We start from the raw sequence: 15,235 nt of genomic DNA, 5'->3' as shown, positions 1-15,235 counted from the left end.
AGCTTCAAAGGAGGATTCATGAAAGCCCTGAAGGAAGCAGCTCTGAAATAAATTGCCTATAGAATTAGGCTGATGTTTTGAAGGAGGGCTATTTCCCTGCCAAAACATACTCTTAAACCTTCCTATAATGCATTCTTCACACACACACCGTCAAAAAGCATACTCTAGAAAAGAATGTCACACATGCAGAAAAGAAGAAAGAAACTGTTTTATTCTTGGGACACTGAAGTCTTGTTACAGCATCTAGCTGCATTCCCCCTGACTGGTTTTGCCTGCACAAGGATGGATTTTAACAGGGTAGGGCACCAGATACAGACCAGGAGACTATGTGGGAGGTAAGTAACCATTTACAATGAGTCAGAGCACATGGCAAGTATAACTCGGATAGGGATTTTCCAGGGACCAGTCTGCCCTGCCAGGTGATCTTGTTTCCTAGAAAAGGCACTTCCGGGACCGGAGTTGGTACAGGACAGATGGAGGCAGCAGGAGGAAGTACTGGGAGAGAGGGAGGGAGATGCTTCCCAATTTAACCCATTACATGTCATGATGGGGCGGTGGTGAGGACGGGTGGGTTACTTTCAGTGTATCAGAAGCAGCAGCAAAGGCCGCCTGCAGGCCTGTGCATCAACCAATGCTGGCACAGAGCCCCAGCACCCACGAGAAGGGCTGCCAGGGCTGTGGCCGGCCACGGTGGCAGGAAGGAGCAGCGTGGTGGGCATGACCCACCTGGAGACTGGTGCAGGAGGCAAGGGGATGGGAAGGGGGAAGGCAAACTGGGTGAATTCATTCTGTCCATTCCTTCTTGATGGACAGGTTCCACTCCCAGGTGAGATGGTCGTGCTTGTCATCATCCGTGAAGAAGGACTTGTTGTGATAGCTGCCTCGAGCCAGCATACCCTTAGGAGCCTCCTCAATAGGTGTCAGGAACTCATACTCCTCTGGTCGTGGCCCATAGCTGCCAACCATGAATGTGGCTTTGTCCACTAGGAGAAAACAACCCACAAGGCATAAGCCCCTCAGGTGGGGAATGATAAAGGAGAGATGAAGCCACAAGCATGATCATAGACAGAAAGGAGACAGTGGGGAGAGAAAGGGCCATTTGTGTCAGCAAGGGGAACAGAATCAGTGGAAAAAGTGGGTTCATGACGTACAGGGACAGCTGGAAGGATAAATGGATGAATGGGCAGATGGACAGGCAATGCACTCTGTACTCTCCCATGTATGTTGTGCTGGGAGTGGGTATACTCAGCATATGGCTTGAGATCTCTCTTGATCTCCTGCTACTTCTCTTTTCTGGTAAGAAGACACCACTTACGTGTGATGAACAGGATGTTGGAGCCTTAGAGGTGGTTGCATGCAAAAATGCACATGTGGGATGTGTGTGTGCAAAAGGGGACTTCCCTCTGCCTTGTCCAGGCAGGGCAGCACTGCACAAAGTGGAGTGGTGATGGGCAAACACAGGGCCCCACAGACAGAGGGAAGCTTTGTAGAGCAGCTCTGAATTTTACCAAGTGCATCTGGAAGAGCTTTCAGGGAGTGGGAAGCTCCACATGGGCCAAGCCACCCTACAGGAGGTGGGGGGGAAGCTGAATTGCTCTGTATGGAGAGGAAATCTGTGGCAAGCACTGTCTAAACAGTGTCTCTGGGGCCTTTGCTGCTGCAGACATCGGTGTAGCATACAGATACCAGAGCTAGCTTGTATTGAGTTTACACAGGAACGGAAAACGGTTGGCCTGGATGATGCAGAGTGCAGACTAATGCACTCTGCTGAGAAGACTCACCTCCTGTGTGACAGCGCAGGGAGGGCCCTCGGGGCCCAGAGAGGCTCTGTACCAGCCCAGAGCTGCAGAAACACTTATTTGAGCAGAGGGAACATGGTGGTAGGAGCACTGGTGTGCAGGACACAAAGGTCTCTTACCTTTCACCCCTGTCCGGTAGGTGTGCTGCACGTATTTCAGTCCTGACACAATGTCCCTGTTTACCTGCAAGAAGTGATCAGAAGTAAGTGTCAAGGGAAGGGTTTTGTTTCTGTACCTGCTAGTGTTTTCTCTGCTTAGTGACATAACCATCATAGCTCCCTACACCACTGTTCTCAAAGGCTTAGCACAAGACACATTGTGGGGAGTCCTAACATGACTTCTCCATAGGCATCTGGAGATGTACAGCATCTTCTGTGCATCAACTGCACTTCTCCATTCTTTCCCTGACTTTGAAGATGACAAGAGCACATCAGTCCACTGCACAAGATGGGCTGATGAGGACAGAGAAAAGTGAGGTACAAAGCTCTTGGTTAATAATTTCCATATTGAAAATCAGATGCGTGACTAGAGTCATTCCTCCAGCACAAACAGGTGGGCAAGATTAGCTGAGTACCCCCAGATGCCTTCTAAGCTACATAGGGAGCTGGCAAGTTTCTCCTCAATAGACAGAGGGACACAGTTCATAATCTTTCCTCAAATCTCCCATCGATCACTTGGATGTATCCCTTGCTGTCTCCCTCCAGCATACACTGCCTCCCTACTCAATGTGGAAACAAGATGGGCAGATCCTTTTACATCCCAGGGGAGAATTCGCACAGTGCCAGCTCTCACCAGCCTTGGGACTAAGGGAGTTAGAATAACCTGTCTAGCTCCAGGCACCTCCTGTCAACAAGGCTCAGATACAGATGAAAATATTTCATAGCACAAAGGAGAGCTGGAGGTGTCTCCGAGGACAAAGTCATCTCTGAGACAGTGAGCCAGCCTCAGAAAAGAAGGGAAATCTTTCCTATGGAGCCCACATTAACACCTTCCCTCCTCCATTTCAGGAGAACTACCGTCCTCCCCTCTTTTTGCCTTCTCTGCCAAAGCCAGCTTGGTCTGCAACTAATGTGTGGAGTTGATCGCTTCAGTGCTGGATGCCACACTGCAGTGCTGCCTAGTTTCATCTTCAGCTGGAAACAGAAGAAAGGGCTGACACACTGGTTAATGGGCGAGGGGGAGAAATTACCCCCTTTGGGTATATTGTGACCCAGAAGAACTCAGGTGTCATCAGTCAAATGCTACAGTATTGAATCTTTTTTATGCATACCTGAAGCCCAGCAATGCGGACTGAACCAGTACTTCATGTCTTCTCCTCCCTATCCATTCCCTCTCTGTGTGAATTAAAGACTTTTTGTTGGCTGAAAAGCCAAGCTAAATTCAGCCAAAACTACCCATCTGGCTTCCAAACCCCCTGTTGTTCACCACTGTGAGTGGATAGGAAGCAACTTCTCCCAAGGGGTAGCAAGCAGAAGCAATTCCCTAGAAAGACCTGGTCCCTTGTTGGGTAGAATGACACCTGAAGCTACAAGAGCTTTACAAGGGCCCAGCTTTTGGGTAGGCATGCTGCCTGGCTCCAGTTATCTGACAGACTGCCAGTGACTGGCCTCAGCAACTGATGAGAAGCAACCAGAAGGAAAATAACTCACTCTGAAGTGGATCTTGACTCTGTATTCCACTCCTTCCTTTAACACGAAAGTCTCTTTCTTGAGTGCTTCAAGGTCACCTGTAAGGAGAATATCAAGTTGTTAACTAAAGGTATCACAGCAAGAAGACACCACACGTGGTAGGATGGGGCCAAGACTGGCAATGGAGATGAGCATCCCTTCAAAAGATGGCACACCTGCAAAACGAGTATGCAGAGATCTGCATAATCAGTTGCACCGTGAGAGCACATACACAGAAAGGTCCGGGCCTGGGCATATATATCTGTCTGTGTCCACATCTATGAAGATAATGGCTAAACAAACACAGGTCTGTGCACATATACACAAATATATTTATGTACAGACTTGCTGGGCATCTGCAGGAGCATGTGCATAGTTTTAAACTAAAGGAGGGGGATTCAGGCTAGACATGAGGAAGAAATTTTTTACAATGAGGGTGGTAAAACACTGGCACAGGTTGTCCAGAGAGATGGTAGATGCCCCGTTCCTGAAACATTCCAGATCAGGCTGGACGGAGCTCTGAGCAACCTGATCTAGTTGAAGGTGTCCCTGCTCATTGCAGGGGGTTGGACTGGATGGCCTTTGAAGGTCCCTTCCAACTCAAACTATTCTATGATTCACCCCAGGCTGGGGTGAGAGGACCATGTTTTGCAGCTCCTGCTCAGCTTGCAAGGCTGCCTGGGCTTTGCATGGTTTCAGCTGAACAGGAAACCTCTCTGCTCCTCTGGGCCCAGCTTCCTCTCTCTACAGAAAAGCCCATATAAGGTGAAGCCTGGTTCTCTGCCCATGTCCCCAGGAGGCGGAACTGCAGTATTGCTCGATTCTGAAGTTTCAAAACAGCTCATTACTCAAAGGCATGCACATCCCTTGTGCTCATGAGGTCTCATTGAAAGGAAGAAAGAGGATAAAGCAGGAGAAACTCCAGACCCTTGACACTCTCCTCAATTACATCTCCTTTTCTTTTTCATATGTGTAGACTTTAAAACAAGAAACAAAGCTAAGATGTCTTTGGAGTTCCTCTAAAATCCATTGTAGTGTCCCAAGAGAAAACTTCCTTTCAATATGAAGCATGCCAGAGCCTTTGCTTGTTCCCCTTTGTGCCCAAGGATAGAGTCTGTGCCTACCTGTAAGGTCCATAGTGATCGGTCCTGGAGCAGAGTCACATACCAGGGTGAGTCGGGTGACCACCACATTGGGAGCTGTTGGGTCTGCAGGAAGGAAAGTAAGGGTGAAGCTGTCAGCTTGCAAAATTAAATGCAGGGGGAGGGGAACGACACCAAAGAAATGGGGCTGCTTTCCCACACAGAAACTGCACTTCATGAGCACCCAGTAATGCCAGGATTTTCTTAGGACAATAGGACCACGCATCAGCCCCAGTCCTTCAATATGGATCCCTCCAGCCTCCATCCTAATACCTAGAGGAGGTCTTTCCACTACAGGAGACTCCCCTCTTAAGATTATTCAGAGTAACAAGGGCCCCTTTAAGCATATGCTGGTCCCCTTCTGTTCCTAACCCCTCAGGAGTCCTCCAAGGCCCGCATAAGTCCCTTTCTGATTCCAGCACTCCCTAGTAACCTTACACCTAATGCCCAGAGCACCTTCCTTTACATGCATCTCTCCACCATCTCCAGCCCTGCAGCAGAAGCACATGCTGCCTCTTCTTTGAGTCCACCTTGTCCCATCCCCACAGCACACTGTTGCGATGCATCTCCCCAGTCCCTTCCCATCAGCATGCCCCAGCCTACCTACTACCACAGGTCCATCTCCCAGCAGGGACTTCTTGTATTTAGCGAGGCTTTCATCATCCTTGTCCAACTCTTGCAGCTCCTGCAGAGTTTTCTGGGGAGGAGGTTTGTAATTGAGTTTCCCATCCAGCTCATCATCATCTTCCTCCACGTGAGGTTCTTGGGTCTTCTCAGTCATGGTCACTTGGTCTGGATAGCAGAGGAGGGAGCAGTCAATGGGATTGCTCTGCAGGGGAATAGTGTCCCTGGGGGCACTTGGTCTGGGCACAGTGTGGTTCAGTCCCCCGGGCAGGCAGGCAGCTGCCCAGCGCCGAACACAGCAGAATCGTTACAGGCAAATGGCGACGGTGATCGGCTGCAATCCTGACACTGCCGTGCTGATATTCTGGCTCGAACACAATCCCCCTCTACCCCCGCTCCTTTCCCTGCAGGCACCATGCGCACACGCAGACCTACACCATTCTTCCCTCCCGGGGAGGAGGTGCGGGAGCAGAGGCTGAAGCCAGAGTGATTTACAGCCATGCTGCAGCGCGGTTGCTGGCCAGCAACCCTGCAATTAGAAGCCACTGTACAAGGTTTCAGCTCTCACCAGCTATCTTGCACAAAGAGCCGCTGCCACACACAGACATGAATAAAGACAAGACCAGAGGTTTCATTTACCCTCTCATAACAGGTTAAAAGCCACGCTCACGCAGCATTTCATACAAAAATCAAATATCTGACGACAACTCCCTTACATTACCAAGTTTGCTGAAGCCCTCAAGGAAACACACTTGCCACAGTCTATCTGCTGGTGTTCCCAGTGCCTGCTCCCAGGAACAGCTGACTTCACACACCGATCAGGTCTCCTTCCCACTGAGCAAGGAAGCGCAATGGTGACTGCATCCAGCCCAGCTGCAGAGCAGCCCTGCATACCTGCGCTGCATCAGTGAGGCTTCTTGGAAAGAAGAAGCAGGATGGCTGGAGCCCACAGCCAGCAGAGCAGGGACACATGCTGCTGAACACAGGAGTGCAGAGAAGCTGCTTGGGTGGCATCCCAAATGGGAACCAGAGTGGGTAGAGGTGAACTGATGGGCAGGTAGGGCATGGGGTGGGGGAACAGGAGACAGGCAGGAGGTGAGCAGTGCTGTCCCAGGTCCCCCTTAGTCAGCCGCCTGCCTCGCAGAGCCAGCCGCGTGGTCCTAACCACCACCTTCCCAGTCCTCAGAGAAAGGCTGAAAAACAGAGCAGTGCCCTCCTGGTGCAGCAGTGGTTGTCGCAAGTGGCCAAGCCATTCCTTGCTGTTTGGGAGCAAGGGAATTTGATCGAGCTACACAGACCATTCAGTTCATTTCCACTTATATTAACTCCTTCTTCAACAGTGTCCCTACTAAAAATTTCCCTTTTGCCTGCTTAACTGCACTTTCCCCAGCAAGTCCTTTATCCTTCTCTGCAGCTGTGGCCTGAACATTTGCCCCCGATCCCAAAAGTTATATTGGGAGTTAGCAGCATAGTTTTCTCATTTGTTAAAACAGAAAGGAAATACACAAAAAAAAACATATATATGCAACAGTTCAGGGTGAATCAGCATGTGAAATCAGGCAACAATGAGTAATACACAGACCTCCCAGTGCAATTCCAGTGGAAAAAAAAAAATCAAGGAGGGGTATATTAACATGTTAAAAAAGGGAGAGAGAAGGACTCAGCAGCACAGCAACAGGAAGACTCAGTGGGGCATGCTAATGGGCAATGGCCCTGATGCAAGACTACTTTGCAATGGTGTTTTGTGGCGAGTCAGGAACTGGTGCAAAGAGGGCAGTTGGGAAATAAAAGGGAATCCCAAATCAAATGGAATAACTTTGGCCGAGTTCACGCTCCACCCTCGGGGTGAGAAAGACCTGTGTACCACGGGAATGGCCTTGAGCTTGTCCTCATGAAGAAGGAAACCAGAAGCCTTCTCATGAAAGCAGTGATTGCTTGTGCCCTGGTGCTCTGCAGCCATAGCACAGTCACCTTACAAAGCCAGGCGATCCCCTCAGTGCCATCCCACACTCAGCACAGGAAGGGGACATGATGAACCATGGCAGCCACCACCAGGTCTTGCCTTCCACTTGGGCTCCAGATGCAGATATGAGTCATTTCCACTCTCCCAAGTTATCTTGTGATACCAGACTGCATCTGCCACTACTACAACCACAGAGCAGAGCTGCCTGCCTGTCCCCATCCACAGGGGATTTTGTGGTTTATCACAGCAGAGGGAGAGACCCAGGTGATGGAGAGAGAAATCTCTGGCCACACACAGAAAAAAGGCAGAGTCAGGGCTGGACCAGCTGGTTACTCTCCATCCCTCAGACCTTATTTTTGCATCACACATGCTGCAGAGACTTCCCTGACAGTCTGTGGGGGTGGCTCACTTGAGGGGGGATGCTTTTAGGCTCTGAAAACCTCCCAGAGACCCAGAGAGGTGAACAGACAACCTACTGTGCCAACAGTGAGAACCTGTGGGGAACAGCACCAGTCAGGCTGTCTGGGCTGAAAAACCCCTTGCTTACAAGCATTTCAGGATGGCATCAATCAGACCTGCTTCTGGCATTTCTCCCCACGTTGTGGACCTGACCCTTCCTTCCTGCCAAATTCCTAGGCAGGTGTTGACCAACAGAAAAGCTCACATCTCAGCAGCCCCTGCCTCTACTCACTCCAGCTCTGAGACTAGTCCCCTCTGCAAGCAAAGACATGCTGCTGAGCCCAGGCATCAGTGCTTCCCCAGAGTGAGAACACTGGTGCCCAATTGTCAGTGTCCCTTGGCTCCTATGTCAGTGCCTGAAGCCAAAGGCTGGGCTAAGATGGAGACCCTCCATGGCCTTCTGTCCACCAGCCTCTTAAAAATGAGAAAGTTAACCCTATAAATGCTGTACTCAAGGAGAAAGCTGGGTGATTTATGCCCTGCCTCACCACATTTTTCTTGCTTCCCTGCAGCCCCAACCCACAGTCATGCAACACCTGCACCTCTGAGGTCTGACAGCACCCACAAAGCAGTGGGGAGAGGGGCAGGGACAACATTAGAGACCCCCTGTCAGAGAAAGAGATGGCTGTAGGAGGTAAAGCAGGAATCACAGCCTGACAAGGGGTGCCAGCATCTCTCAGCTAGGCTCTGCCTGTGCCTGGGTGGGTGGCTGTCCTTGCACCTGCAGCAGGAGGGGGCAGGGGGGCAGGAGACAGGGTAGACAGTGGTCACCTCCTTAACACCCCCTTCCCCTGTGCTGCTGCTGTGCACAAAGAAAGATGTCATAGGGTCATCATTTTATTTGCCCTCCCACTGTGCATCAAATTCACTCCCCTAAACCACCCCCTGATCGAGGGCTTATCTCCAGGAAGCGGGATTGGCAGGGAGGACGCAGTTTTCCGCGATGGGGGAGAAACACACCAGCCCCACCAGCGCCCCCAGCCCTGGCCTCCCCAACCCACCCCGCTGGGGTGCGAGGACTAAAAGGGAACCCATTGCCCAGCCACCCCCAGGGGCAGCCGGGTACCGCCCCGCAGGGATACACCCGCTGTCACCCGCCGGGGCCCTCCCGCCACCCTGGGGGTGCGGGGGCTGCCAGCCCTTCCTCTGTCCCTCCACCCCATGACACCGCAGAGCCCGACTTCCCCCTCGGATGCAAGCAGGGCCCTGCCTGTCTCCCCGGGCAAGGCTGGGTAAAGGAGCCAGCCGCCGGGAACAAAGGCGCAAAGTTACGCGGCGGCAGGGAAGAAGGAGCCGGGGGTGAGCCCGCTCCTCTCCCCCTGCTCGGCCCCCCGTCCTCCCATCGCCTGGGCTTTTACTCACCGGCTCAGCGGCGCCTGCGATCGGGGGTCTTCCTCTGCTCTCAGCGCTCAGCTCTGAGCTTTGGCAGTTGGAGGAGGAAGGAAGTTGGTGAAGAGAGAAAAAAAAAAAAATAACTCTCACACGCAAAAAAAAAAAAAAAAAAAGGCAGCCGCCGCCACCACCACCAGCCCACTCGCAGAGGAAGCCCTGCGCGATCCCGCATGCTGCAGCGCTCCCGCTTTGTCTGCGCGGCCGCTCGCCCGGCGCTGCGCTCTTTTTGCGCAGAGGTGCGCAAGGCTTTGTCTGTGGGTCTGACCCCAGGCAGGGACGCGGGAGTGCTCCGCGGTGCGGGCTCTCGGTGCGCCTTGCAGTGCCTGCCAGTGGGGCCCTTTTGTTTTTCAGCTCGAATTTTTATTTTGTTTGTTTTCCTGGTGTAATTAAGGTCGATTTCAAAAGCTGGCCCTGATTTATGCCGATTAAAATAAGGGGAGAATTAGGTTGAGTGCATTGCCGCATACATGTGGGGAAGGGGTGCAAATGGGGGTTATTGTAGATGAACCTCATTTTTCCTGGTTAACATATGCTACCTGCTGCACTTAATCAGGTAATTGTTCCCAACTCCCAGCCATTTTCATAGAAGCAGTTTCAAAGATCAGCTACCTTGAGAAGAACAAGCTCTCATTTCTCAGCGTTGCTTAAATGATCAGAAAGATTTTACACCACTTCCTCTCTTAACTATCAGCAGATTTTATCTTTCTTTTCCAGTCACAGAGTGCCTTCTTAGTCTTCAGTCACATAAATCTTTCACACAGGCAATCCTCAGTGCAGAATTAAAGAACAAATTAGATCATTGGTTTGTAATGAACAAATCTGGATCTGCAATGACTGATAGACTGCTCTTAATGCATTTGCAGAAGCAAAATAAGCAAACCAAATCTGTTGTCGATGGGCTTAAATCCACTGCCCTGGATCCACATGTCCATTAGAAAACATTTAGCGTACACAAATTTTTAAAGGTCGCAAACTACTGGGTAAGAGGGTTCTCCTTCAGGTATGGAAACATCTCAAAAGAGAGGGACTGATTTTCCCAGCTTACCATTGCTTTAATTTAGGCTATGGGTGGTACTTTGATTCTGACCTCATGCATTTCAAGGGACAAAGAGAGAATATGTCTGCCTGGCAATGGATTTCCATTTAGCAGGGGTTGTAGCTTCAGAAACATTTTAAGCCTCCATGAATTAGCTTCACCACTAAGATAAATTGTTTTATTCTCTGCTGCTCTTTTTCACTCCTACGCTAACCCTCCCTGTGGGGCTCCACAAGAGAACTGAGCTGAATACAGCACTGAGTTCAGCTGAAAACATACCTGGCAAAAATATGGAAGCAAATGCGTAAGTATACACTGGTGAGTTCTAAAGTCAGATATGTTTCCCAGCCCTTGTTCACAATGGCCAAATGTAGCTAAACACTTGTGCCAGCACAAGGGAAGGGGCCATGTAGGTATTGGGATAGGGAAAGGACAGAGCAAATTCTTTCAATGACAATGCCAAGTTATGTTGGCTCAAATGGCTCAGGTGAACAGATCTGGCCTGGAAAAGGTGTGAAGAGCTGGCTGCGTTAGATAAGGGGAGCTCTGAGTAAATGATCTTGCTATACAGCCCCTGAGTCTTATATATCATCATCTTGTCTTAGTTACTGTGCTGCCTGGACTAATTCTCTATTTTCAGTAGATTTCCTAATTTGTACTGGGAGACCAGCACACCCTTTTGGCTAGGAGGCTGTGTGGGTTGAGTCTACCATTTGTTCATGTCTTGGCTTGGCTTTTCCTTGGGTTGAGTGGCTGTGTACAAAGAGACCAGTGCAATCATAATTCTAGCATTATTATTATCATTTTTGCTGGGGGATGATTTGATTTAGCTTTGTCTCATGTATTTTTATATTTGGAGATAAATACCAGATTGCTTGTGTCTAGCTATTTGCACACTGTTTCTAAATGTGTGTGAGCATACATCAACACCAGTATATCCACAAATGTGCATAGAGATATAGAGATGTATAGCTATGTGCCACCATAGGTATGTATACCCAGCTTATATTGAGATAGCTGCCTAGTATGCAGGACAAACAGATTTTACTCCTAGATCAGAAGTTACCCAGTATGTAATTATGGGCAGATCATGTCATTCCTTTGTGTTTCATCTTCCTGTTTTAAAAGGGATGAGAAGGAGCTGCAGACATTGGATATGCACCATGACAAGCAGATGGGAGCTCAGAAGCCAGGCATCATCCTTTGGGTCGACCCTTCCTGCTGGGGAACCACGTCACTGATCTGCTGGAAGAACAGCAGGTTTCGAAATGGGTCAGAGCAGAACATCACTGAAAGCAAATCCCTACCACCAAGTATTTTATCTCTAACAAACTGATGCCATGCAATGAAGATCATCTCTTGGCAGACATTCTCCAACCCCAGCCAATTCTTATGTCTGTGACAGAAGGAGACAAGGACAAGAGCCAGAGTGTACCTGACCTATTGCAAAGGAAACAGTAATATTTCAAATATGTTCTTAGTTGAAAAATAATATTTTCTACTTAAAATATTATAATTATTGGGGCTTATTTACTTTGGCCCCACTAGCCACAGTTGATTGTACAATTAGTTAACCACATTAATATATGCAATCAACCACTAGTGTCTAAACTTATTTCAAGTAAATAGCCAAAAGCTAATGCAAAAATTTAAATGCATATCTTTCAGCTACACTGTCTTTACTCTCAACAGTCATATATGTTCTGTAGCACCTTACTGGACTCAACAAATCTTGAGATTTCTTAAAAATTGTAAGATTAAAAAAATTAAACAGGGTATTTTTTTCTCATTTGAGTTTGGATTGCTACCGTAAATTGTCCAGCATTTCTGGATTTTAATTTTTTAGATTGGTGGTACACTGCCACTGTGTGCTGCTACTTGTCATCTCCATCTTCTGCAGAAGAGATGTCTGCATTTGAGGAAAGGAGCTATTTTATGGCCTTTAGAAGTTACTAACTTAGGAAACCCACATTTGTTAGAATCCTTTACTTTCACCTCCTCTTAATTTCCAGAACTGTCTAATTTGGAGCTGAAATTACCCAGGCTGGAAGCTCTAGGGGGAAAAATCAAAAGAAATTTTAGTCCAGGCAGGGAATCCATTTTTGTAATTGTAAGAGGCCCAATAGTGCAATATTTTTTTCTACTGCTCTTGTAAAGTGTTTTGTTTTGGAGTTACTCAATTGCATTTGCACTGAACTCAGTACATAGTGCTAGTAATTCACATTACTCTCTAATGAACAAGGTTGCCAAGTAGAGTCACTGTCATGAGCTTTGCCTCCCCCTCAAGCTTTTTACAGTCTCTGGGAAGACTGTGGGTGATACGCTGGGAAGACGCACTCATGGTGCAGCAAATTCATCTCAAAAGCTGCTGCAAGGTAAGCATCAGTTTCGGCCATGGGTGTCCCCCAGATGGATGTCCCCAGGTGATGTCCCTCACTACGTGCAGGGATCCTTTCTCCTCCAGAGATGCGAGGAGGTAATCTGGGACTGGGGCAGTCACGAGGTGATGAGCATGGGGGAAGGTGAAAGGTCAGGGAGCTCAGACACGAGGCCTTTCCCTGCCACAGCAGGAGACGTTCACTGCATCACGAGGTGCCACCCAGCTCCTTGGTAAACCCAGCACTGCCGCCTCCGCCTCCCAGTTAAGCGGGATAAACAGGAGGATGCAGCCTGTGAAGCATGAATCGATTGCGCCTGCATAAATGCAGGTACAAGGTGTCCCAGCATTTGCTTTAAAATGCAGTGTCCTAAGGTTGGTCCTAGAAAGCAAGGAGGAAGAAGGCACCTGGAGGTGCAGCCACAGAGCCCCCAGTGAGGGTTTATTTGGGTTTCCCACCATTGCAATCCCTTCAAACCACCAGGCCACAGGACTTGAGGGGTCTCAGCTGGGGTGAGGAGCTGGCACCACAAAACGTGACTGGGTGCTCCATCGCTCCAGCTCTTCCAGATGAGATTTCCTTTAAAGATGTAGAGAAGATTGAAGATTTAATGCTTGTCTAAGCAGCTTTTGGGCTAGTTAACGTGCTAATCCCATAACCCCCATCTCCAGCCTGAAGGTGCACAAACACCACATGACACTTCTGGATGACTTGACTCCCCTGGAGGGGAACAGCAAGACAGAGAAAGAAAAAGGATTTTGTTTGGTATGAAAGAGTAGGGGCAAAATGAAACTAGCTTCCTCCAGAGGCTCACCTGAGAAAGGCTGGGGAGGGGCAGAGCAACCCGTTAGAGGCGAGGGATCATGAAGCAGGTGGAATGGCGAGAGTGAAAGGACAGGGCTGGAAGGGGGAAGAAGGTCCCTGTCACCATGGAGCAGAGGTCTCTTCGCTGTACCTTCTGCACTTCAGAGCCCAGCATGGAAGGAAGCAGCTCTTGCCCTCCATCCCTCTCAGTGGATGTCACGGCATCTTGCAGGGGGCAGTGTCCTAGAGAAGTCACCCACTGGAGCTGGATTTGAAAGAGGGCTGGATTATTTTAGGACCTCTCAGAAAACAGGTGGTTATATAAGGTCAAATCTCAGCAAGTGTAATCAAATCTCAGCCCTAAGCTGATCACCAGTCGGGGTGTTAGGAGGTATTTATCCAAGCACTCCACCTTGTATTGTGACTTTCCTCCAAAACAGCCAGAGCTGAAGCTGGGACTAAATTCAGAGAAGAGCTGTGCCATCCTCTCCTCCTCTGCTGGACTTAGAAAATCTCCTTTGCCAGTTGCATCCTGCCTTGCCTGTGCTAAACACTCCTCTTGGCAGAGATCTTGACTTTATACTGCAATTCATGGCTCGGTGTCAGCTCCCTCTAGCTCTAAGGTGCCTCATGTGCTTTGGTGCTTTAGACTCAGCAGTGCTCGGGGCATGCTGTGTGCAGCTGCATAACCTCTCACTGAAGCCATGAGGCAGTAATTATCAGCGTCTCTGTGGCAACGTTCTTCCTTTATTGCACTTGTGCTGCTCCAGTGTTATTGCTCTCATGGCCCTGCCTCTGCAGACTCCCATAGCAGTGGATTCTTGTGCAAAGCACCAGTATGAGAGCTGCCCCTCCTCCCTCTCCTTCTTTATCTCTTGTTTTGTAGACTTTAGTATATAAAAGAGAAAAACTAATGTGGTGCTCAACAATGCAGGTAACAGCTACTTAAATTCTCAGTAAATATTATCCAATAATATATATATGCAAAAGCCTAACAAGTAATGAATGTGCAGCATTTGCACATGACAAGCATTCTCCTCGCATACCTAATAGAATCACAACCAGGAATAACCAGTAAGGAGTTTGAGTTCTGATGAAAAGTACATGATGCTAATGGAGAAAAGAGCAAGAAATCATCATCCTTGTAATTTTTGTTGTCAGAACTGACTTCACTGGAAAGAACCTTCAAAGGAGGATACTCCTATGGGACACCATCATTGCCCTTCCCAGCTGGGCACTGGGAGGTGTTTCCAGGTTTTTTTTTCTCTCTCTCCACTTCCTTTATTTTCAGTTTTCTCTAGAAACAACTTTCACCATTACAGTCGAAGTATGCCATCAGTTATGGACCCAACAAATAAATTGTCGTATATATGAAACTGTTGGAACATTCTTTGTGCAACAGGCATTTGCCCAGTGTGCAATGACAGTTCCTAAAGAGTTCACTTAGTCTATGATGTGTTTATGATGTTTGGACCCCAGAAATGATCTGCATTTCCAGGTTCTTGACACAGAAATATCCTTAGGGGCCTCCTAGATAAGAGGCTCTAATTCACTTTATAGAGGTGTGTACCTCTACTGGAAAGCGAGAGTGTGGAGGCTCTAAATTAAAAGTTGGACTCTACCAATGAAAGGCCATTAAATAAATAAAACAAACAACATTAAACCCTACATATTTGCTAGATCCTGAGGTCAGAGTAGAAGGCCCAGTGCCTGACAATACACCTGAGCAAGAAAAGGAGAAAATTAAAAAAACAAGTGATTCACATTTTCATCCCCCAGCTTTTCCCGTTCCACAATTATTTCCACCAGGGACCTGCTATTGCGTGGCAGCCTGAGCATTTAGCATCCTTGTGTTGGGAGGTGAGCAGCCACCCAAGAGACAGGATAATGGAGGAGGAAGACCTGCCTCCTCTCCCCATTAGTTGAATGTTCCCAAGGAGAGTGCGAAATGCTCCCCAGAAGCAATCATTC

The 15,235-nt window shown here is 48.7% G+C and overlaps 1 protein-coding gene across 1 annotated transcript; it reads right to left on the bottom strand.

The window, feature by feature from the left end:
- Positions 1-190: 190 nt before the first annotated feature.
- On the bottom strand, positions 191-9,130 carry ARHGDIB (Rho GDP dissociation inhibitor beta). Its single transcript, XM_065862706.2, has 6 exons — positions 9,017-9,130; positions 5,212-5,400; positions 4,591-4,674; positions 3,449-3,525; positions 1,919-1,982; positions 191-983 (listed from the first exon to the last, which is right to left on the bottom strand). The coding sequence occupies exons 2-6, from the start codon at positions 5,387-5,389 to the stop codon at positions 784-786; spliced, it is 603 nt and encodes a 200-aa protein (XP_065718778.1). The 5' UTR covers positions 5,390-5,400; positions 9,017-9,130; the 3' UTR covers positions 191-783.
- Positions 9,131-15,235: the final 6,105 nt, after the last annotated feature.

Source organism: Patagioenas fasciata, chromosome 1 (assembly GCF_037038585.1).
Source record: "Patagioenas fasciata isolate bPatFas1 chromosome 1, bPatFas1.hap1, whole genome shotgun sequence".
Classification (NCBI taxonomy): domain Eukaryota; kingdom Metazoa; phylum Chordata; class Aves; order Columbiformes; family Columbidae; genus Patagioenas; species Patagioenas fasciata.
This window is presented reverse-complemented; position numbering and strand designations above follow the sequence as displayed.